At 39.5% G+C, this 26,347-nt stretch overlaps 1 protein-coding gene across 5 annotated transcripts in view; it reads right to left on the bottom strand.

Moving 5' to 3' along the window:
- IQCA1 (IQ motif containing with AAA domain 1) overlaps positions 1-26,347 on the bottom strand; it is a 154,867-nt gene that overhangs the window by 116,104 nt on the left and 12,416 nt on the right. For 4 of the 5 annotated variants that reach the window (XM_061607656.1, XM_061607658.1, XM_061607659.1 and 1 more), the window contains exons 5-6: positions 25,210-25,281; positions 12,760-12,965 (exon numbers count right to left, since the gene is read on the bottom strand). In XM_061607656.1, coding sequence (XP_061463640.1) covers positions 12,760-12,965; positions 25,210-25,281 — 278 coding nt within the window. The remainder of the gene's footprint in view (positions 1-12,759; positions 12,966-25,209; positions 25,282-26,347) is intronic. The other variant, XM_061607657.1, reaches the window with a different exon arrangement.

The following is a 26,347-nucleotide window of genomic DNA, read 5'->3' as shown; positions in this document are numbered from 1 at the left end:
GTTATTAGGTCAGGAATGCCAGTTCAGAGTTCCCCAGGGCACTTTAGAAACACATAAATCTTCAATGAAATTCAAACTAATATGTTGTAGCCAGAGGCCACCAAGATGTAGCCTTCATTATATATCTGGCTCTGTGAGTTTATCTCAAAAAAGGCCAGTGTTTACTTGATTAATATTTTGATTTTCCTTCTGATACAGCTGAATTCTGAAAATCTACACAACATTTGTATGTTTTAACTACGATGGGAGCATCTCAATGCTTAACTGTTTAGGACTGACGAAGGCTGACCCTTTTTAGAAGAATAAAATATAATAACGCTGCAATTAAGATTCAGATTTCAATATGAATGAAAACATCAGTAGTATTAAACATCAATAGTATTATAATCAATTATTAATATTTTGGTGTTAGTTCTGGCTCAAAAAATTCTCACTTCTTCATTTAATATTACTTCCGTTTCAGACCCAAACATAAAAAAGGTGACTAATATAAAAAAATGATTTGGTGATTGAGCCAGTTCTAAACTAGTGGTGCTGACACATTTCAAACAATAGCAGTGATCATTTATGTTAACAATGTAATTTCTATAAAAGTTACACAGTAAGACAAATTTAACTAAAATATAAAAATGTATTTTTAAAGACACTATTTTCATACACTAACACTGGAACTCGAGTAGTCATATTAGTCCACTGAAAGAACTAAATGGAGTTCAGTCCCAAATATTGTTTCTGGTTTGACTTGTATTGTACAGATAGGAAACACAAATAATACACAGGTATTTTTTTTGTCTCTTTCATCAGCAAGAGTGCTTACATTAATGCTGTTTAAGACATCTATGCTGTGACCATATTTGGCATACTTTTTATAGCTCCTGGTACCTGGTCTCAAAAAAGCAGAGGTGGGAACCTTTTTAAGCCCAAGGGCTGCAGTCCCTTCTAGCCAACATGGGGGGGATGCCAATAGTCATGAAGTCAAGGGCAAATGTGGATAGAGCAATAGATGGGGCTCTTATCTTACATTTCAGCCATGTAAAAGTCTGCAGGTACACACATCTCTCCATCCCCCATCCAAACAAGCAATTATGCCAGTCCAAAAACACAGTGACTTCTGCAGCGGTATCCAGGGGGCTGTTGTTTTCTGGGAGATACTGTTGAGATTGAACTCCATCAGCCTGAGTAGCTACAGCTGCCCAGGACACTGTCCAAATAAGCACACCTTGCACTAGGTATTAACCAAGCCTGGGGGCAGTGGGTTGTGCTGGCAGTGACCCCAAACGGGAGCTCCTCTTTTGGTTGTGATGAGAACTCACCCCCATTTATTAGGGTTATAGGGCAGGATGTTGTATATGGTATTATTAGTTTGTTTGTTTTTTCCGGGGTGGTGTTGGTGTTGTGTTTTTCTCTAAGTTAATTCCAGGATGAGAGGTTGGAAGTGATCTCGAGTGGTGTATGTTAGAAGAAAGTAGTTTCATGCCCCTGGAGTGAGAGTTCAATCCAGCATAGAACTGTGCCCTTCCTGAGAGGGATACAAGGGGGAGTGGTGACTTTTTATCTCAGGTGATAGCTGGGATGTGAATCATGTCTAGTATTTTAACTTTATAAGCATCTCCTAGTTGATGTCCCCACATTATCCTCTGCTATATGCCTGTAGTTTGCTAGAGGTGGGTCAGGGAAATTATGTGTCTAGGCCAGAGTCAAGCAGGAGTGGCACAAAGGTTTTGAGGGGGGAGGGCTAGTTATATCAGATCCCTTGCCCACTCTGCTTTGCCTGCTGGATTTCAGAATCTGGGCGTATCAGTCAACCAACCCCCTGCCCTGGTGGTGGTGATGTTAATACCAGAATAAATAATTGGAACTGAAGGTTTTAAGGGTAGTGACTGAAGAGGATGCTGTATGTTATTGTTTTACTTGTATGCTCCCAAACTGGGTTGCAGTATTTTAAGAGTATATCTAATTGGTTTTAACATCTTAATAGTTTAATCCTGTTTTAATGCTGATTTTATATGTTTTATATTTTTATAGGTTCTTAATGATATGTACTTATTTTTATCTGGAAGCCGCCTTGAGTTCCAGTTTGGAAAAAGGGCGGGGTATAAATAAAGATAATAATAATAATAATAATTGATTATTCATTATTTGATTGTAGATGAGGGGACTGACTTGGCATGTGTAACTGGGATGCAGTTCGCTGCTTGGTTCCTCATTTATAATCCCGCAAACTGGGCAGTAAGTTCCTCACAGCATTTATTCCCCCCTTTTTTTGCCAAATCTTATCCCTTTTTTATCATTTAAAATAATTACATAATTGTCTCCATTATTTCTGCTGCTGTTATCATTCTTTGTAGGGATGGTCGGTTTATTTTTATGTTTAGATGTCTCTTGTAAACAACCAAGACAAGGAAAACTGTCAACAACCCCCCTCTCCAATTTAACTATTCTTGTTCTTTGGAATTCATTTTCATTTCTTCTGATTTAACAGTTGCAAATCAACTCTTACATTGATTTTGTCATATGTGTCACCCTCTGTGCAATAATGTTTTTAAAAGTAAAGTTCTCTCTTAAATTTATTTAATACATTTTCCACCTCATCTGTGTGGTGCACCCACCAGAAGCTCTGGGTCAAGCAGGATGCAGTGGCATCTTGTAGAAGACACCCTTCCTTTCTTGGGGTGTATGATTTTTCCTGGCACAGAGCAGATGTTGGGGCATTAACCCCCAGTTACTTACTTCTTATGATTTTATGACATCATTATGCATTTATGAGCTTTTTAGAAGTCTGATAATTTTGATCTAATAATTTTATTGTTGTGCTTGAGGGGAGAGCCTCCCAATCATGGAGATATATGATACAGGGTATCTCAACATGTATTTGGGGTCCAGGGATATGTAAACTTTACTTTGGAGTACCTGGTGCTGTGAACTTTCCTTCGAGCAAATAAGGAACTGGGAATTAGTAAAAAGCTTCAGCACTGTCAAACTTCAGCTTATTCAGAGGTAGACTACCTCTGTAGGCTGCAACAAAGCCATGCCTACACTGAAGTAAATCCTATTAAATTTAATGTCCTAAATTAATGAGGATTACTCCGTTAAGTGCTGGTTGCTTGCAGTATTGGCTGAAGTGTGGGTTTGACTTCTTTTGCAGTTCAGGAGGCATGACAAAATGTGGTCGAGAACTCCAATCTCTTTTTCAGAAGAAGAACCATGGCTGTTAATGGCTGCTGTTAACATCTCATTGACACAAAAGCAGTTTACAGCAAAGCTAATTATAGAGATAATTACATAAAAATCACATTTTTTAAAAAACCGATTTGCTGATTAGCGATGATGTAGAATATTCGCAAAATTGAATTTGGTATAAAATTCTGGTATAATCCACAACTTTGTCTCATCATTGAACAGGCTCCCACTCTGCGGCTGTTAGTGACAATATAATGTTTTTTTAAAAAATCCAGGATGAGAATTACATAATTACTTAATTTTTTTTTGTAATCTTCTGCTGATGTATACATTATATAAATATACAGCAGTATAGAGAATAAAGGAAAAAAATACATATTTTTTCAAAAATTTGCAATAACTAGCAAAACACAATTTATAGCAAACAGGAACTGGCAGCCCATTTGATGAACTGAAAAACAGAACGCAATCAGATAGCGAACCCCATCCCTATTGCTGATTTTATCAATTTTCAGTAACAAATCTGAAAATAGTGAAAATTCACATCTCTACTGGGTGGATGACCTTGGTGGCCTTATGCTAATTCAGCTGTGATTGCCTGGGTACTTGATGCAGCACCATTTCAGGTCAGCAGAAAGGGAAGTCACAATTGTCCTCACCGGAAGACCAATTTCCACTGTTTCTGGGTTCAAGGAATGGTTTGTGGTGTTGGGTCAGAGAGACAGAATGGGGATGCTGTTCGTGTACTGTCCATCCTGCTGCGCTACAATATCCCTAACCTACCTAGTAGAGGTAATCTTGGATGTGTTGTTGTTGAACCCTTTCATTCGGTGTTGGGGGCATTCAATATCCATGCAGAGGCTGCCTCAAATGTGCCAGCGTGTGACTTCATGGTCTCCATGACAACCATGGGGCTATCTCTGTATATCAATGGTCCAACACGTGTGGCATACCTTCTATTTGGCCTTTTCCACAGGGCAGAATGGTAATACTCTACTCATTGGGGGTCTCACTGTGATTCCATTATTATTTCCCGGTGAGATTTGGGCTGAATGTAACTACTCCCCACTCTGCAAGGTGGGAGACCCATTAAGATAAGTCCACCCTTGGCTTATGGAATCTGATGAATTCCTAAATGATTTGGGGGATTTTCCAACTGACATGGCTGGTGCTCCTGTCAAGGCTCTTGTCTCACTGTAGAATGGTGAAATGCAGAGCCACTGACATGATCACTCCTGAGTGCCCTTGCCATTGCTGTGGAGCATGTAGGTACACCAGTAACTTAACTGCAATGAAACAGAAGGGGATTCAGCTAGAGCGCAGGTGGCATAAATCTCTCTCCAAACGGGTGAGGTTGCACCATTGTGCCTAGCATCTGGCTGTAGTAACAAAGAAAGCTTATTCCTCTACCACCATTGCAACTGCAAGTAGCAGTCTGGCAGAGCTCTTCCAAGTTGTGAATGGACTTTTGACCCCTGGCCAAGAGAGCATTGCTCTGACACTAATGGAGGCCTGCTGTAACAACTTTGCAAGGTCACTTTAGGGATAAAATCATTCAGATTCAGACAGAATTGGATGCCACAGGTGGAGCACATGCAGTAGAGGCGTCAGAACATTGTCTCGTTCCATCTGTACTGGATCAGTTTCAGTAATTGTGGCCTGAGGATGTCATCAAGCTGCTTGAAGAAGTGTGGCCAATCACCTGCCCCCTTGACCTTTGCCCATCTTGGCTTCTTAGAATAGCCATAGGGAGTTGGCTGAGTGGGTCCAGGAAGTGAGTAATGCTTCACTAGAGGAAGAGAAATTACCATCTGCTTTGAAGGAGACAGTGGTGTGTCTCTTCCTTAAGACTTCCCAAGACCCAGAAGTGCTAAACATCACCGAGGGGTGAATATCCCCTTTTGGACAAGGTGCTCGACAAGGTGGTGGCAGTCCAGCTTCAGACATGCTTGGAAGAAACTGATTACTTGGATCCATTCTAGTCAGGTATCAGGCCTGGCCATGGCACTGAAAACATCTTGGTTGCCCTGGTTGATGACATTTGTTGGGAGAGGGATGGGCGAGTGCAACACAGCTCATTCTCCTTGATCTCTTGGTGGCTTTTGATACTGTTGACCATGGTATCCTTCTACAGTGTCTCAGGGAGGTGGGGGTTGGGGCACTGTGCTTCAGTGGTTCTGCTCCTACCTCCAGGGCTGTTTCCAGAAAGTAGTTATGGGAGGTCATTGTACAGTGCCATGGGAAACCCTCAGGGTTTCATTTTCTCCCACATGCTACCTAACATCTATATGAAGTCACTAGGAGCTGTAGAGGAGATTTGGAGTGAGGTGTCACCACTATTATTGTTATTATAATTTATACCCGCCTTTTGGCCAAGGGCCCTCCAGGCAGCTTACAAAGAAAAATAAACACAAGTATAAAAATACATTAATAAAAGCAATACCATTTACAAAAATTAAACTAAATAACAAATAACATTATTAAGAAAAACAAATGTTCAAGAAAAAGTTTGAACAAGTGAATTTAAAATGGATCACTCTCTGTCTTTCCCAGCACACAATATCCCATGCTTAGAGTCTCTCTCAGACACAGTTTACTCTGTTCCAGTCCCAGCAGACTGTTGGGATTGGACCCCATTTTTGAGACTTCCATTTCTAAGCCAAACTCAGTCAATGGATGCAAGCCGAACATAAGGTTCTTCCATGGACCTTTTTCTTGGTATTTGCATGCACGTGTACACTCACTCGCTCCTTTCTGTGTACTTTGCTTCATTATGTTCAAGGAAGTAGCCCCTTGTTAGTTCTGCATTGATGAACCTCAACAGTGAAAGATCTGAGGGCCCGCTGCGCTTCTGCTGTCTGTGACGATCGCTCTCGTGGAAGCCCAGAGTCTCGGTTCTGTGGTGTTGCCTGGGATTGGGCAAAGGTGGACTCGAGACCGAACATGCAGAACACACCATGCCGGCGATGGGTGAGAACAAGACTCTCCGCCCGTGAAACTACTCCATCGCTGTCCACTGTCCAGATGGAGGAGCAAATGATCCAGGGCACCCCATCGCCTGCCATTCCCGCTTACTGGGGCGACGACATCGGCGACACCCGCCATCTTCACGTGAGCAAATGCTACAAACTCCGCTCCTCACTGTTGTTGTTGCTGCACTATGCAGACGATGTCCTGTGCTCTGTTCCATATGAACTGGGAGAGGCAGTTGAGCTGTTAGACCAGTACTTGAAGGCAGTAATGGGCTGGATGTGGGCCAATACACTGAAACTGAATCCTGGAAAAACAGATGAGTTATGTGTCCCAAGTTCTCATATCTGGGAGGTAGGGAGATGGCCTGTCCTAGGTGGAATTGCACTCCCCAGGAAGGAGCAGGTCCATAGCTTGGGGGTACTCTTGGATTCAACACTGTCACAGGAGGCTCAGGTAGTCTGTTGTGGGTAGGAGTGCCTTTTTCAGCTTGGGCTGGTGTGCCAGCTATGGCCCCTTTGGACAGATAAGACTTGGCCACTGTACTCCATGCTCTGCTAACTTCCAGACTGGATTCTGGCAATGTGCTCCACGTGGAGCTGCCCTTGAAGATGACTCAGAAACTTTAATTGGCCCAAATTGCAGCAACTAGATTACGGTCTGGGGTTCCATTTAGATCTCATATAACCCATTTTAAAACAGCTGCATTGGTTTCCAGTTCTTTTCCAGCCCCAATTCAAGGTGCTCATGTTAGAGTTCAAGCCCAAAACCACTCAGGGCCCAGATGTCTGAAAGACCAAGTCCTTCCTTACAAGTCCTCTTGGGAAGATCAGTAGAAGTGGCCCTCTTGGTAGTTCCACCACCCTCAGAAGTTAGGGGGCTGGTAGCCCAGGAGTGGGCCTTCTCTGTGGCATCTCCTAAGCTATGGAACTTCCTCCCCACAGAGGTGCATCTGGCAACTTTACTAGACAGTTTTGGGTGAATAATGAAGACACTTCTGGCCTGTAATACTTGAGATGTATATTTTTAGGACCCACCCTATTTTTGTGATTGGAAGTTGTTCTAAACTGTTTTTCATGTATTTTAAATTGTTGTAATAAATTAAAGTAATAGTAACAGTAATAATTCCAGCCAGACAAATGCACTTGAGAAGGGCAAGGAACAGAGTCATTGAAGAGCATGGCCTGGAGATAGGGATGTGGCATGGGGAGGGGGTGTAGCCTAGGATAGTCCCAAGAGCTCTAGAGAGATCTGGAAGGCTGCATTTGGCCCTTGGGCTTGGGATTCCCTACCCCTGCAAGAAAGGATATCACAGAACTGTAAAATATACATTCATTAACAGGCAAAAAACCTTGCGGTTTAAGAACGTACTTATAGCCAACAGATATTTCTATCAAACTTCAAAAAGCAGGGAAATTGGGCAGCTATAGTGAATGCACCCGGTCAGCAGGAGACCTGACCTCCTCTCTGAGATATTAGACTGCCCTACACATTTGTCAAAATGCGAACACAATTTGGGTTGGTCTTTCACAGTCCAATCCACTTCCTATGTAGCTTGGAAGAATTTGGTAACATGGATGTCGTTTCAGAGATGATAATTGCCATCATCTGCAACTACTAATCCACCATCTCTCTCTTCTAGTGAATGCAATACACCCCATCTCTTGTCTTAATTATCAAATTTGGGGAGCCTTGCTTTCTCTTTTCCAGAGCCTGAAACTGTGCTGTGGACATGTGTGCCTCTGCTCCCATCCTTACTTTTTCATGTTATTTCCATGCTACGGAGAAAAGTGAATGCTAACAAATGAACCATTTAGTATTGGTTCTGTACTACACATGGTGATGATGGACTGCCTTCAAGTTGATTCCGACTTATGGCAACCCTATGAATAGGGTTTTCATGGTAAGCAGTATCCATAGGGGGTTTACCATGGCCTCCCTCTGAGGCTGAGAGGCAGTGACTGGACCAAGGTCATTCAGTGACCTTCATGGCTATGTGGGGATTCGAACCTTGGTCTCCCAGGTCATAGTCCAACACCTTAACCACAAACACGTAGGAGGCCCTATATTATAAAGCTTGGGAATTCCTGAATTAGAGCATTGGAAATCCAAATACTGTACTTTGACAAGAGACAATCCTTTTATAGATGGAACTAAATATTGCAAGATCATAGGGTTGCCATAAAAAATGGAAGCACTCATGACACACATTCTCCATCACTCTCTCTATATAACAATTAGTACAACTTTCCCTCTTCAGACAGCTGGTGGCCTCATTACAACGGACAGGAAGGAGGTTAGCAAGGAGTTTCATAAGTTTTACCAGGACCTTTACACATCTCAGAATCCATTAGTACAGGATATAGGTCGGTTTTTGGAGACTCGACATATCCCTACCTTTTCAGATTTAGACAACCTGGTCCTTAGTAGACCCATTAGAGAGAAGGAAATTATTTCTTATCTGAAGCAAGCTAATACAACAGGGTGCCACATCTGGATGGTAGTCTAGAGTTTTGCTCGGCCTACAAGGACGAAATTGGCAAGTTTATATCACTGTTGTTTTGACACGGGTCATCTTCTCATTAGATGGTCAAAAGCTAAAATTATTCTTATATTGAAGGAGGGCAGAGATACAGTGAAGCTTGAATCTTATAGGCCAATCTTACTCTTAAAAACTAACAATAAGATCTTGACAGGAATCTTAGTTAGATGACTAAGTGAGGTTACATATAGAATATCAATCATGATAAGTCTAGGTTTATAAAATAAAGACAGATTAATTTTAGTATCAGAAGGGTAATTAATATTATTAAACATGCCCAAATTAGTAGGACTCAACAGTGGTGCTTTTTCTTGACACAACTAAAGCTTTCAATAGAATGGAGTGGCTATATGTGGAGTGATCAAGGTAATGAAAGCTTTTGATACTGCACCCAGGTTTATCAGCTATGGTAAAGGCAATATCTGTGAGTCCCATTTGCAAAAATATTAGTGAATAAATGTATAAATAATACACTGAGTTTGAAAAGAGGGATTGAACAGGGATGTCCTCTCTCTCTACTGCTGTTTGTTGTAGTGATAGTACCGTTGGCTTGCATTATCAGGGAAAAGCCTGGAATTAAAGGAACTGAGGCTGCAGCATCAGAGGTTAAAATTACCCTCTATGCAGACAATATTATACTCTCTATTGTTGATCATCATGCAAGTCTTCTATTTATTTTTAGTATCGTTGAGCATTTTGGAAAAAATTCTGGCTTCAACAAACAGAAGACATAGATCTTGGTTGTTAAACTTGAACAGAATGAGTAAAGCTACGATTTGAGAATTGTTGATAGTCCAGTAAAATATCTTACAGTAAAATGAAAGAACATAAGAGCCTGCTGGTTCACCCAATCTAATCCAGCATCCTGTTCTCCCAGTGGCCAAACAGATGCCTATGGGAAATCCACAAGCAGGACCTGAGCACAAGAGCATTCTCCTCTCCTGCGGTTTCCAGCACTAGTATTCAGAAGCATACTGCCTCTGACTGTGGAGACAGAGCATAGCCATCATGGCTTGTAACCTTGGATAGCCTTCTCTTCCATGAATTTGTCTAATCTTTAAAGCCATCAGAATTGGTGGCCATTACTGCCTCCTTTGGGAGCGAGTTCCATAGCTTAACTATGTGCTACGTGAAGTACTTTATTTTGTCTGTCCTGAATCTTCCAGCAATCAACTTAATTAGATGTCCATGAGTTCTAGTATTATGAAGGAGAAAAACTTTTCTCTATCCACTTTCTCCATGCCATGCATAATTTTATAAACTTTTATCATGCCTTACTCATACTCACCTTTTCTCTAAACTAAAATAACCCCAATACTGCAACCTTTCCTCATAGGGGACTCACTCCATCTCTTTGATCATCTTAGTTGACCTTTTTTGAATCTTTTCCAACACTACAATATCCTTTCTGAGGTGTGGCGACCAGAACTATACACAGTATTCCAAATGCAATCGCATCATGGATTTGTATAACGGCATGATATTGGCTGTTTTATTTTCATTATCTTTACCTAGCATGGAATTTGCCTTTTTCACAGCTGCTGCACTGGGTCAATATCTTCATTGAGCTATCCACTACGACCCCAAGATCTCATTCCTGGTCAGTCACTGCCAGTTTAGACCCCATGAGCATATATCTGAAATTAAGATTTTTTTTGCCGACATGCATCACTTTGCACTTGCTCACATTAAATTGCATTGCCATTTTATTGTCCACTCACTCAGTTTGGAGAGGTCCTGGAACTCTTCACAGTCTCTTTTTGTTTTAACAATCCTGAACAATTTAGTATTATCAGTAAACGTGGCCATCTCACTGCTCACCCTTAACTCTGTATCGTTCATGAACAAGTTAAAAAGCCCAGGTCCCAATACCGATCCTTAGGGAACTCCACTTTCTACATCCCTCCACTGGGAGAACTGTCCATTTATTCCTACTCTCTGCTTTCCGTTTCCTAGCCAGTTCCTGATCCACAAGAGGGCCTCTTATTCCATGACTGCAAAGCTTACTCAGGAACTTTGGTGAGGTACCTTGCCCAAAAGCTTTTTCAAAGTCCAACTACACTGTATCAACCAGATCACCTCTATCTATATGTATGTTGACACAATCAAATAACTCTAATAGATTGGTGAGACAAGACTTACCCCTTACAGAAGCCATGCTGTGTCTGCTTCAGCAAGATTTGTTCTTCTATATGCTTGGTTATTTTATATTTAATAATACTTTCCACCAGTTTTCCCAGGACAGACATTAAGCTAAACTGGTAGTAGATGTGAAGAAAGTCACTAAGATGAATTATGTGGTCGAAATAATCAAAATGGAGCTTGCCAGATGGAAGAAGCTAAACGTATCCTGGCTTGCCAGAATAAACACAATTAAGATATCAACAGACCCATGATTTCTGTATATGTTTGTGGTATTACTCCTGTCCATTGACTTCAGAGAACTGAAAAGTGGGCAAAAAATGTAGACAGTTTTATTTGGCAGGATATATGTTCTAGAATAGATGTTAACACAATGCAGTGCTCAAGGCAAAATGTGAGACTTGCAGGCCCAAATTTGGGTCTGCATCATAAAGCAGCCCAACTTGCTTGGTTGTATTTATGGCTGTTTCCAGTGCAGAATAGGTTGTAATGTGATCTTGAACAACAATTTGTTGACACCTCATTGGTATCTGCTCTCTGATGCTCTAATAGGTACTTCAATCCAACAAACAAATAGCAGCTGTTGAGGATATGGGATAAATATAAATATATTTTGAGTCCTGTGGTCTCACAATGGACATCAATTATTAGACTCTCAAATTTTCTAAATAATGAGCAACTAGTTAACTTTCAGATCTGGGAACTTAAAAGTGTCTTGAGAATTGGAGATCTTATTGTGCAAGAAAAAGTGATGCCAAGGCAAGAAATTTCATCATCAGGATGGACCCCGCCTTGGTTTCAGCACTTTCAGATAAGGATCTTCTTATATAACCTATTAAGTCCAAGGTTGATCCTAAGGAAAGCCACGAATTGGGAGAAGGCAACAGGAAAAGGAAAATGATTGTTGTCAATGAACTATAAAATACTGCGGGAGTTGAAATTCAAGGAACCTGTCTTGAGGAAAAGATGAGAGAGAAAGATACGAAGACCAATCTCAGAAGATTAGTGGTCAAATATCTGGAGATCAAATGATAAGAGTTTGTGCTCTTACTGTCTCTCAATTTGAGAATCCCAGTATAAGTTAATGCTACGATGGTACCTGACACCAGAACGTTTAAATAAAATGCAGTCTGTTAAGCATTTTAGGTGTTAGAAATATAATACAATTAACATCAATCTTAAACATATGTGGTGGGATTGTCCTCTTGTGTCTCTATACTGGGCTCAGATTGCTCAAATTATTTCAGATATAATAGGTCATCCTATCAGACCAACTCTGATTATGATAATTTTTCAGATTAAACCTGATGAGATTCTGGGTAATCTTAGGTTATTGATACTTATAATGATAATGGCAGGAAAAATTACTTGGGCCAGAAGGTGGGAAATGCTGCAACCTCCTGCTGAAAATGAATGGCTCAGTAAATGTTTAAAACTTGTGATTATGGAAAAGTTAACTGATTACGTACACATGAGGGGAGGTACATCAAGAGGCACAGAGTTCAGAGATAGGTGGGCAAGATTTGTCTGTTTCTGGAAAGACAGACATGGGAATCAGAGGTTTGAAATGGTTTTTGTTTCAATAATTATAAGTTTATCTGTCTCTATAGTAAATATTTGATGGTACTGTGAGCTGAACCAATTATGATTCTGACCTCTTTGCAATTTCATGCTTAACTATACATACATATTCTTTCCTTTTTTCTTTTTGTGTTAGCTATGTATGCACTATATTATCATATTTTTTAAAGTAATAAAATGTAATTAGAAAAAGAAGTGACATGGTCTAATCTATAGACTGAATAACAAGTGTTTGTTCAAACCCTCTGTCCCTACAAAAGCAGCACATTGGTTCCAGTGGGATTAGTTAAAATGATAACTAGTCGTTTGTGGTTGCTGTAGTTATATATTTGCTAGTTCCTCACCGGCATTCGATGAACCACTGGCGGATCTGGTCCTGGAGGCTCTCTTTGATGTCAGGACCTTCAATTTCTTTCACACGCTCTTTGATGCTCACTAGAGCTTTCTGGAAATCTAACTCATGTTTCTCCTGAATTTCACATCTTAGATTATCCACCTTTTGGGCACGCAGCAATGAAATACTAGGTTTTTGGAAGTAAGGAGGTGGAATCTGAAAAAGAAGCAGGAATAAACATCAAAATTAATTTCATGTTGTACTCTTTGTTTTATTCTAGTATGAACATCAGAGTCAATTATTTCAAGCTTTGTCTGAAAGGTCACATCCAATCAAATATCATTGCCCAGTATGCATTAATATGGTCATTTCTGTGTCTTGTTTTGGATGACAGACCATATGCACTGATGCTGCAGAATAGCTCTATTTCCTCCATTCTGCTTTCATCTTTAGTGTCTGGATTGGGGATGAGTTCATATACTACATTAGTCACTCGTGATAATTGCAGGCATTACATTTAAAAAATTGTGAATGTGTGAACCACATTGATAACTAGGGGCCCGTAGTTCAGTGGTAAACAAAGCAGGATTGTTAGCTCAGTTTTTGCATGCAGAGGTCCATTGTTCTATCACTGACATATCTAGATAAAAACTAAGAAAGTATGCTTGAGAGAGTGCTACCCATCTGAGCAGATGTTGCTGAGCTAGATGGCTCAATGGCTGGCTCAGTATAGAAGAGATTCATATGATCAGCCGGACAGGGTGGATGAGTCAGCCCATAGCATTTCCTTTCTTAACACTATGTTGTATGTGTGACAGATTACAGTAGGGCCCCGCTTATACGGCGGGTTCCGTTCTGGACCCCCACCGTAAAGCGGAAAACACCGTAAAGCGGAACCCCATTGACTTTAATGGGCCGCATCGCGCAAAAATGACACGAAAATGGCGCGAAACGTCACAAAAGGGGGAAAAACCCTTTAAAATGGAAAACGAAAGCCGCCGTATCAGCGGAATGCTGTAAAGTGGGGCCCTACTGTATTGCCACTAGTTACTTTGAGCAGACATGGAAAAACAATTTCTGGTAGTCTTTGATAGCACTTTAAGCATCTGAAGTCACTTGAGTTAATTCGCAGATTGCTATGGAAGATCTTCTGATCAGTGTTCAGATTAAGCAAATTGAAATCACATTTGCACTCCATAAATGAATACAGTGAGAAAAGGGTGTTTCAACCAATTATTTCCATATAAGAGGACATGTCTCCCTGTCCTTGAACCAGTCACACTTACATTAGTTCCACTAAGATGTTTGGAACTGCAACTTGTTGTTCCCGTGTTGACGAAAATGGGTCCAGTTTCAAGTTGTCCCTAATGATAGTTTCTATCTTACAACAGTAGTAAACTGCCTATACTAATACATCTAAGCATGCATAGTAAATGACGCCTGGTTGATTTATTCCTAATCTTAATTTAAGTTCCTCAACATCAAGAAAGAAAAAGACCGGCTTCTTTAAAAACAAAACAAAAACCCTAGAGTTACACAATGGTTTATTATTAATGTTTCAGTGTCAATTACCAAAACTGTAGTACAGAGAAATGTTTTAAGTGTGGGGTTATGGGATGCTTTATGAAGGCAAGTGAGAATACTGCTGTTTAACAAATGCAATGTTTATCTGTATCAGAAGGGTGCCTAGGATTTTTAAATTGAATTTCCCAATGTTTGCACTTCCAATTGGTTCTTTTTAATTAGAGAAGTATTGTTTCTAATTTGTTCACTTAAATTTTATGTGCACTGTTTAGTCAGTTGTTTCCTGGCATTTTCTTGCAGCTGGTAAGAGACTGTTAAGAAATCCACTTCCCTTCAGGGGGAAAACTGTGGTAAAAATAGTGTATAAAATAAAAATTTAAAAGTGTAAAATACTTTAATAAAAAAAATACTGTTGAAGTTTCCCATTATTTTAATAGCCTCATCCAAGCATAAGTTTAGGTATTTGTAAACTAGCATAGGGAGCAAAAGCTTAGCTTTCTTGCTGCTTTTATTACTATATTTCCAAGAAAGGATATTTATTTTTACCTACCACTGTGATGGTAGAGGCTTTGGAAAAATTAAGAGCTAATCCTATGCTCACTTCACACTGGCTGGAGAGTTTCAGATTTGTTCTAAGTACCCTCTGTTGGCAGACTGCCAGTCCTCTGGACCCTTTATTGGCATGATGTCAAGATACGCTGTCTTAATATTATGCCGGCATATTCCCACTGTCAGGGCAACTCTGCCGACAAAGGGCCTGAAAATGCCTGTTGGGGGAGAAACAGGTTTGCCTTGAATCCTAACTCACTCAGATTTCACTCCTAGCCACTACGCCAACTAAATTACATGCCCCAAAAAGGGAGTATAAATCATCAACAGCCTCCCACTCAGTGCCCCTGATTTTCCTGCTCTGCCCTCGCTGCAGCACAGGATTTCAATCACAGCACACCGATATAAATAACTGAAGGCAGCCCATAGCACGAAAGACTGAGAGGCCAGCCTCATGTCATACACAAAAGGGAGAACTTTGGTGATGGCAACCACGGTGAAAGTGCACTCGGCACAAGAAAGCTTTATATAGGAACAGCCTAGCATCAGAAGAAATTCAGAGCACTGCCATCACTTTCTTCTAGCCACTTCCCCAAAGGAAGGTTTTTGCCTTGGGTAAAGAACAACTGTTATGGAGGCCAGAGGTGGGGTGTGAGCAGAATTGAGATGAGGGGCTGCTCAAAGAAGGATGTGCCCATCTTGATTCCACTTCAAGTCATTCAAGCAGAGGTGCTTGAATATTCAATAAACCCTGCTTTGGATACTTGCTCCATTCCTAGTCATAGAATCATAGAATAGTAGAATTAGAAAGGACCTATAAGGCCATCAAGTCCAACCCCCTGTTCAATGCAGGAATCCAAATCAAAGCATCCCCGACAGATGGCTGTCCAGCTGCCTCTTGAATGCCTCCAGTGTCGGAGAGCCCACCTCCTCCCCAAGTAATTGATTCCATTGTCATACCGCTCTAACAGTTAGGACGTTTTTTTTTGATGTCCAGTCGAAATCTGGTTTCCTGCAACTTGAGTCCATTATTCCGTGTCCTGCACTCTGGGACGATCAAGAAGAGATCCTGGCCCCACCTCTGTGTGACAACCTTTCATGTACTTGAAGAGTGCTATCATATCTCCCCTCAGTCTTCTCTTCTCCGGGCTAAACATGCCCAGTTCTTTCAGTCTCTCCTCATAGGGCTTTATTTCCCATCCCCTGATCATCCTTGTTGCCCTCCTCTGAACCTGTTCCAGTTTGTCTGCATCCTTGTTAAAAGTACGATGTCCAGAACAGTACTCAAGAGGAGGCCTAACCAGTGTTTCTTATTAGGGTCGCTTGCCATTGAACCTTACTTATCATTGTTCTGAGTCTATTAAAATTGGCTTTCCTGAAGTCCAGGGTACACGTATGGCTACTCTCACCTTCCGCTTCCTTTAAAATCAAGAACTCTAGTATAGCATGGTCACTTTCCCCCAGAGTTCCCATAAATACCATTTCATCCACCATATCATCTCTATTGGTTAGAACCAAGTCAAGGATAGCTGATCTTCTAGTTATCTCCAACATGTCAGGAATTTCTTGGAGGGGGCATGTTTGGCCAAATTTGTCTCCCAACAGGTATCAGAGTAATTGAAGTCCCCCATTACTACTACATCATGCCTCCTTGAAACATTGGCAATTTGCTTTTCAGAGGTTTTACCCTCACCTTCTCCCTCAGTGGGTGGTCTGTAGTAGACTCCAACCACCATGTTCCTTTTATTCCTTGCCCCATTAATTTTAATCCAGATACTCTCGGTGGAGCTACCAAGCTCATCCTCCTGTGTTTCTGTGTAGGGATACATATTTTTAACATATAGTGCTATTCCACTTCCCTTTCTATTCCTTCTGTTCTTTTTGAACATGATATATCCTTCAATTGTTATATTTCAGACATGGGAATCATCCCACCAAGTTTCAGATATACCTATCAAGTCATATTTACACCACCACCACCCCGTATTAAGAGTTTAAGTTCATCCTGTTTTGTTTCCCATACTCTGGGCATTAGTATACAGACATCAAAGACCATGTGATTTATGGCCTGGCTTTCTTCCTACATTTTTCTGAAGACTATTACTGGGCCCCATTAGAGCCATTCTCTCAGTTCCTGTTACCATGCACAAGCCTTTCTCAGTTATTACCCCAAGTTTACGTCTCCCTCCCCCTTAGGATTCAGTTTAAAGCTCTCCTGATTAAGTTCTCCATGCTGTGGCCAAACACATTCTTCCCAGTCCTTGTGACATGTAACCCATCACTTGCCAGCAGTCCATCTACCAGGAAGCGAAGCCAGTGGTCCCAGAATCCAAATCTCTCGTGTCGGCACCACCTTCGTAGCCAGTCACTCACACGGAATATTTTTCTTTCCCTTTCTATTCCTCTTCTAAGTCCCAGAAAGATGGATGAAAAAACTATCTGGGCTCCAAAATCTTTTGAGTTTCCTTCTCAGAGCTTAAAAGTCTAATGTGATTTCTTCATAGCTCTACTTGGCAGTATCATTTGTTCCCACATGGATGAGAAGAAAGGGATAACTGTCAATGGGCTTTATGAGTGATAACTGTCACATCTCTAATCCATCCACCAGGGAGACTGCATACCTGGCAAGTCCATGGATCTTCTCGGCATGCTTGGGTTTCAATCCCATGCAGTAGGGAGTCTTCCATTAGTACTACTTTTCTCCTTTTCTAGTTATGGGACTTGAGTTTATTGCCTCTACTTGACTGACCTTCAGCCTCTCACTCACTGTCACATGGGGTCTCTTGTAATTAGTCCATCTAGACCAGCATCCTAGTTCTCATAGCGGTGAGACAAAGGCGACAGCAATGCTTGAAGTCAATAATTCTCTCCTGCTTTGGTTCCCTAGTTAACCAAATTTGGAGAAATCTTTTTTAAGCTTTTTGAGTCCACATGGATTATTATCATCCTGAATACTTGGGAAATGTGGCCGCCTCACTGCTCATACCTAACTCCAGATCATTTATGACCTAAATACAATCTGTCCCAATACAAATCCTTAGGGGATCCCACTTCTTACTTCTCTCCATTGTGAGAATTTTCATTTATTCTTGTTCTTTGCTTCCTGTTCCTTGAACGGTTATGAATCCATAAGAGGGCCAATCCTCTATTTCCATACTGCTAAATTTACTCAGGAGCCTTAGGTGAGAGACTTTGTCAATAGCTTTTTGAAAGTTCAAATATACAAGTCTACTGGAACATCCTATCCCCATGGTTTCTGACACTTTCAAAGAACTCTTAAGTTTTGTGAGGCAGGATTTTTCTTTGCAGAAGTCATGCTGAGTCTCACTCGGCAAGACTTGTTCTATTCCATGCCAGATTATTTTATCCTTAATAATGCCAGTGTGGTGTAGTGGTTAAGGTGGTGGACTATGACCTGGGAGACCAGGGTTCGAATCCCCACACAGCCATGAAGCTTACTGGGTGACCTTGGGCCAGTCACTGCCTCTCAGCCTCAGAGGGAGGCCATGGTAAACCCCCTCTGAATACTACTTACCATGAAAACCCTATTCAGAGGGTCGCCATAATTTGGGATCGACTTGAAGGCAGTCCATTTCCATTTCAATAATGCTTTCCATCAATTATCCTGGAATGAACATCAGGGTAATTGCCCTGTAATTTTCCAGATCTGCCTCTTGATACTTTTTAAACATTCAAGTTACATTTGCTATTTTCCAATCCTCTGATACAGAAGCCAATTTTAGGAGCTAGTTTGTTGTTTTTGTTAGAAGACCAGTGTTTTCACATCTGATGTTTTAAAAAACTCTGAGATGAATGCTATCTGGACCTGGTGACTGATCAATTTTAATTTGTTGATAAGCTCAATAGCTTCTGTTGTCATCCCCTTTTCACCCAGTTCCCTGGCCTGCTGGTCTTCATGCTTTTGCAGTATGATCCTCAATATATTTTTCCAATTGTGTTATTGCACACTTCCATTTGTTTTGACAGAGTGTATGCTCCTTTCCATTCTCCTGGCTTGAGCAAGACTTCAGTTTTCTGAAGGAAACTTTCTGGCCTTATATAGCTCCTTAGACACAGCTCATGAAGAACTCTGGCATTTTCCTGAACTTGTTGATACCTTTCCTAATTTACAGTTATGTATTCTATCTGAGCTTCTATTATAGTTTTACAGAATCTCCACGCACCTTGTAGATATTTGGTCCTACTGATGTTCCTTTTCCTTGTCAGAATTTGAGGTTAAAAATGTAAAAACATATATGATAAAAAACCACTTAATGTTGTCCCCAATCGGAAGAAGACTAGGGCTGACAGACCAAACGAAAACGTGGCGGCTAGGTTGTAAATGAGCACAATAGGTAAGACAACAAAATGTGTCTACTTCTTACATGGCATGGAATTTAAAGTAAATTCCTTAATTTACCATTTTCCATGAATTCTGATACATGAGTGAATTAATAAGTGTTATATGAAATGAAATGGTTTTTTTAATTCCTAGAACTGAATGCTTCACTTTCTTCTGAATAACATGGTTTGATTTTGTGGTTTTCAATTGTGCCCCAAGCTCCAGAATGCCTACTAACATCTGTATGTACAATAAGCTATTGAGGGAACTCAGACCAAAGTGAATACTTTATTTTACATTTTACCAGTTATGTAGATTTCCTAAACCTGGGAGGTATTTTACTAGAGCATCTAACATGGTTTTCCTTTAGAGCTGTCTCTTGTTGCCACGTTAAAGTTTTTTTTTCTGGCCATGCAAATTTCAAATTTGTTAATGAGCAGTTACACATTTAAAAATAAATCTGTATGTATTCAATGTAGACAGCATATTTAGTAGTATGTGATGGTCATATCAGCAGTAGAATAATACATCTTAATGAATGTTTCCTATGTGAATAGAAACCATTATGTTTACAAGCTTTCTGCAGTTAATGACCCAAAACTGGATAACGAAATTCACATATTTAGCTAGGTCCTCTGTCAGCAATAATATGTCTATTAATAATTGATGTTTTTGTAAAAATAGGCTGCAAAATGCATTCTTCGTGTTTGTCAAATGATAGGACTATATGGTCCATTAACTTAAAATGCTTATCTAATGTTTGATGGGCTTTGTCTTAAACTGTTGTTTAAACTGATAGGCAAAAGTGGACATTTGTCTACAAAACAATCCCTTCCAGCCCATCAGTCACGAAGTACGTTTTGTTATCTTGTTCTCACAGAAACTCCTTATTTGTTTTTGTTTTTTAAATGGGCATTTGTTTGTTTTCATGCATGATGGTCACTGCTTCAATTCACCTGAAAAATACTAGAAAATAAAACGACACTCTACTATTGTCCTAGAAATCTGGAAGCTAGCTGATAATTAAGTTAGAGCAACACTTCTTTATATATGCTTTATACTGTCATAAAGAAATATTTTACCACTGTAATATTACAATGAAATAAGTGTTTTTACTATAGTTTTCTTGAAAAAGTTCTGGGTGTGTTTGCTCTGGGCATAATGCCAAATTGCTTTTACTAATGTAATTCTCTCATTCAAGGGAATTGTGGGAGACTGCTAATCCCGTGGGTGCTTAAAATAGGCCTACCACATGGACATCCCAATGAGGAAATGTAGGCGGTTCCTAATGTGTTACCCCATTGATAGATGGGGCTCTCTTTTCCCTTGCAATAGGTTCTTGCACACTCTTAAAAAATGCAAAATTTAAAAATAGTGGAGTCTTTTACCAGTTCCGTATTTTTTAAACTTGTTTCACAATAAAACTAATATAGTGGGCAAGTGATCAAGCTACAAAATTAGGAAGCCACCACTTTGATTCTCAGCTTTGCCATGACTCACTAGGAAGGCCTGAAACAAGTCTTTTTTCCCCTCTACCTTTTTTTTTAGCTTACAAATATATGTATTTCTACATGTACTTTGCATGTATTCTCCATGTAAGATGAAACCATTACTTTATTTTAGGGTATCCCTGTTTTGTTTCCAAACTGAAAGGTACTCACCACTGGAGTTTATTATTAGAAAGGAGGAGGATGTCTAATAGAAACTAAGTAACCATCCTAGTTTGCAACTGCAAGGTCAAAGGGGGCTCTTTGAGAGGCTAACCAGTTTATTTGGCACAAGCCTTTTAGGGAGCATCCTGCTTTTTTGTGAAATGAAAAACAGAATATATATATAAGTTCTTAATGATATGTACTTATTTTTATCTGGAAGCCGCCTTGAGTTCCAGTTTGGAAAAAGGGCGGGGTATAAATGAAGATAATAATAATAATAATAATAATAATAATAATAATAATAATAATAATAATAATAATAATAATATATAAGCAAAGGACAATTTATAGTATAAAAAGCATGCAAAGTAGTCAAAGTTTGGATTAATGAGATCATGAACATAACAAGGAACCCTAGGGAATAATTGTACAGTATAAATAAAGCCAAAATGGCATTTTTAGATGTATGCTTAATGAAACAGACATTTGACACCCCTTAGCTATCTTATTTTCCCATTTGCAAGAACTGAAGAATATTCACGCTCTACTTATTTATAGAGCTTGAAGTTTTGTTACAAGGAATCTAATTATTTCTTTAGCCAGAGTTTATATTATTTATAATGAGAGCCATTCTATGGAGAGATGAACTTTCCTAACTAGTTGAAACCCAATAGGATATAAAATACATTATTCAAGCCATGTAATTAAATAAACATATATACACATTAAGGGAGAGAGAGAAGAAAAATAGTTATTTGTGGTCAAATGCTGTCCTTTCACGTGAAAAAGCTGTATTTAAGTACACTCTAAAAGTGATATGAAAATAGTATGCTGCTGCAGAACATCCAACCCAAGTGAGGATATGTTTTAGCAACCTTCGAAAGTGAATTTTTAAAAAAATAAATTTATAATGCCTTGGATGCATTACAATCAAGAAGGGCTTGAAACATGACTTGAAATTTGAAGCCATACTTTAAATTTGTAGTTGAAGATGCCATTTTATTTAATTAGGTTGACTATACTTTTAGGCAGACAGTAACAAAGTCTGGCTTACTGTAGGAATATCAGAGAGCCAGGAAGAGGTTTTAATATCATGTACCCCTAAACATCACTTTTAGATCCCATCTGCATTATACATTTAAAGCAGTATCATACCACTTTAAACAGAGCTACAATTCTCAGAGTGGTTTAACAGTCAATCCCTCCTTAGGAAAAACTCTAGGAATTGTAGTTCTGTGGGGAAAAGAGGGGTCTCCTAATAACTTTCAGCACCCTTAACAAACCACAGGTGCCTGGATATTTTGAGGGAAGCCATGGCTGTTTAAAATGGTATGATATTGCTCTAAATGTATAGGGGAGATGGGGCATTAGTTACATCCAGTGCTGCAAAGAACCATAGTTCTGGAACAGCAGGTGAGGGGAAGCTATTTCCCCAAAGACTGCCAAAGGCTCATTAAGTGCAGCAGTAACAGACTACTGGGAAGAAGCTTGATCTTTGTACTCCCCCATGATCTCTTGTGGCCATCCTACCAAGAGCTAAGCTAATTGCTATGCATTGTATTGTTATAATCTGTTACGCACTGCCTTGAGGAACATATAATCAAAAGCAGGATATAAATTTTGTAGCTGAAAACAAATAAACCTTGTACACGAGGGTCTACAAGAATGGGAAAAGTGCCTTTCTGCCTTGATCTGAAAGTATATAAAGTTAAATCTTTCTTCTAACCTAAGATGGCATTTCTGACCCTCTCCAAAGTTAATGGGCTCCCTCCCTCCCTCTCCCCCTCCCTCTATCTCTGAGTGTTTAAGAAACCAAACAGAGATCCAAGCTGCATCTAATGGACAATGGCTGGACTTCAATACTGGTAAGGGAGCACATTTCCATCTAACTCAAAATGGTGTAAGCTTTCACCTTTTTTAGCTATGTGTTAAGGTAAAGTATAGGCCAATGAACACCAAAGTCAGGATCATTCAGACCATGGTATTTCTGATCTCTATGTATGGATGTGAAAGTTGGACAGTGAAAAAGGTGGATAAGAGAAAAATCAACTCATTTGAAATGTGGTGCTGGAGGAGAGCTTTGCACATACCATGGACTGCGAAAAAGACAAATAATTGGGTGTTAGAACAAATTAAACCAGAACTGTCACTAGAAGCTAAAATGATGAAGCTGAGGTTATCATACTTTGGACACATCATGAGAAGACATGATTCACTAGAAAAGACAATAACGCTGGGGAAAACAGAAGCAAGTAGAAAAAGAGGAAGGCCAAACAAGAGATGGATTGATTCCATAAAGGAAGCCACAGACCTGAACTTACAAGATCTGAGCAGGGTGGTTCATGACATATGCTCTTGGAGGTCGCTGATTCATAGGGTCGCCATAAGTCGTAATCGACTTGAAGGCACATAACAACAACAATAGGCCAATGTTTTCAAATGCCTTTCCCATTTTTCTATTTCCTACCCCACTGTTCCTCAACCTTGGGTCCCCAGATGTTGTTGGACTACAACTCCCATCAACCCCAGCCAGCTCGGCCAAGGGTGACAGAAGTTGTAGTCCAACATCTGGGGACCCAAGGTTGAAGAACAGTGTCCTACCCATTCAGAAAGTCACCTTCCATAGAAACTTGTGATATAATCGACTTGAAGGCACATAACAACAACAACAACAAACCTGTGGCAAACTAGGCTATTCAGTTGCAAGTTTTTATTTGAATGTCTCATAATTTTTATGTATCTCCAAGGCAAAATAATGTTTTACAGTTCATGACAAGTGTAACTCCCAAGCTACTGGTCTTACCATTCAAAAAAGTTGAGCACCCAGTGATATCCATATTCTTTTTATTGGATAATAATTTACTGACAACACAATGTGAGAGATAAATATGCAATATCTGAACTAGTATCCATTTCGCTAGTTCATCTGCTCAAATCAAGAGAGGATTAGGCAAAGTAGTGGAACACAAACCCGACAGTCTTCCTCTAACCAATGGAAAGGCATCAGCCTATGGTCCAACACACCCCTCTGCCCTTTCCCACCTCAACACCCTGCAACTACATACATGTGGGCATCTAAATATATTCTGTTGATAGAAGTATAATGGCAAGTAACTTCCTTTCTCACACATTTAGAGAATAATTTTTGTCACTATTTGCACAATTTGCTTCTGCTAAATATACAGAAACCCATTTGGTAGATGATGTTTTCCTTAAATGTTGGGCAGTAATATAAGCTAAATAAATAAAATTAATATGCAGATCATTTCTACAGGCTTGCATTGGGGGAGGGGTATGAATAACATCCGTATCAGCCTGACACTGCTTTACGTTTTTTGTTTTTATCCTTTACGTTCTTTTATTCTCACTCCCTCATATGTGTATGCACATATATACATGTATCCATGTTTGTATGTATGTGTATGTGTATGCATAATACATTTTATGCATTTTAATTGTAGTCTATGCAGTTTAATTTACTGTAATATTTGTGTTTTTATTGTGTATTTTATTATATATGTGTGCAATTTTACTGTAGCCGCCCTGAGTGCCCTATTGTAGGGTAGAAATATTTTAAATAAATAAGTGTCAGTGACACAACGTTTAACATGACCATCAACCTCATAAATGTAATTGACAAAATCTGTGCTATGCGCCCATTAAACCAATTATTGGTTTGGTATAATAATAAGCACATTAGTATTCTACAACAATAGAGGTAGAACTTCAATAATGGGTATTTTTTATTCTCAATCTCATTTATGTATACAGTACATGGGTGAAGTACCCATGCCTAGATTCCCACAGGGTTTAGCAAAACTCTCTTGCCCCTCTCTTCCTTGCTTCACATGCACAAACTATGCTTGGGTCATAATGGGGATGCAAGATACTCCCGCTCTAGGATGGAGAAAATGGCTACTGAGCCCTATGGGAATCCTCTGTTAGTGTTGCCTCTGAAAGTGGCTGGATTGCGTATTTGCATTTTCTCTCTCATATACGTCTTACGCACACACACATAATCACAGATATCAAAAGCAATTACAGTATTTATTCATTTAAAATATTCATATTCAGTAGTGGTATGGGAGAGAAGCTAAAGATCATACACCATCATCAATGCTAAGCAATCACTTAGGGGACAAAAATGCAGTTGACCACTCTGTGTTTCTCCCCTCATTTGCCACTTACATTGCTACTTTTTGCACATATTTTGGTCAGATGTACAGTATAAGTGTTCCTACTGTTTCAGATATCTGTTTTGTTATAAAGATTTGTTCTTTCTAACAGGTGACCTTTATAATACAGAATTTTAGAACACCCATTTTATACTATCTAAAAAGTTTAAATTATTTAAAATGATAAATTCAGGGGGGGGGAGTATGTGAAGACTCACCATCCCTAGAAATACCATTTCTTCTTCTCTAATTTGCAGAGTTTTCTTCCACTGGGAGTATCCACGCCAAAACTGAATTTTGAATAGAAACCTAATGAGATTAATTGCCCTTTTTACAATTTCCTGTACAGCAGCAAGGAGGAAAACAAATAGAGAAAGGAAAAAAACAGACTGTACAAATCTAGCAATGTATCATGAACAGTTACCGTCTGGAGGTTTTGGCACTGGTCTCAATCTTTCCATTTGTAGTGGAGAGAAATTTGGAGGTGATAATTCTGTAAATTCATTTGGAGTTTGTACACATTTATCTTTTATTCCAATTTAATCCTATTTTCCTCATCTTTTCAAACAATTTTGCAGAGCACTACATATACAGAAGCTTTGTACAAAAATAACTTAATTCATTCAAGCTGCATCTTTTTTCCACACAAGAAACATACTTTTCAGATGCAAAAATAAAATAATAAGGAATTATTAAGCTTACATCCAACAGCATTTACATTCATAAGGTGACATACAACTAATTCACACTCAGAGCAGACACGCTTAAGTTACTTGTCCACTGATTTCAACACGCCAAGGATGAATAACATTACATATCACCCATACATATTTGCATAGAGTCATGGTACTGAGATACATGTACTGGTCATATGATCCAATAGGAGATGAAGGTTCCTTTAACTCACATTGATGCTGGATTTTCCCCATCACATACTCTCTGCAAATATGAGGTTCAAATTTTATTTTTATTTTTAAATGAAAGCTAGATGATTCTCAACATTCTCCCACATATCCACTGGCTTTCTAACTGTTTTAGGGGCTGCATGAACTCCACAGGGTAGTGGCTGCCCACCTTTCTCCTATGCCTAAACCATCTTTGTTTACCACTTAATGTCTTGGGAAGCCTATTCCTCCATTATTATCACAACTTCTGTTTTTCATTGAAAAACAAAGGCAACTTAGCTTTCATTTAAAATATTCCCAGATCGTTCATGGATTACAAGGCTACCAGAAAGATTTGAAGACATGAAACCTAATGGCTCCAAGTATCATCCCTGACCTTTTATACATTCAATGACATGATTTCTTATGCTTTCCAGATACTAGGTATATTTGTTTACTTCAGATTGATAAG

This window comes from Rhineura floridana, chromosome 2, assembly GCF_030035675.1.
Source record: "Rhineura floridana isolate rRhiFlo1 chromosome 2, rRhiFlo1.hap2, whole genome shotgun sequence".
NCBI lineage: Eukaryota > Metazoa > Chordata > Lepidosauria > Squamata > Rhineuridae > Rhineura > Rhineura floridana.
This window is presented reverse-complemented; position numbering and strand designations above follow the sequence as displayed.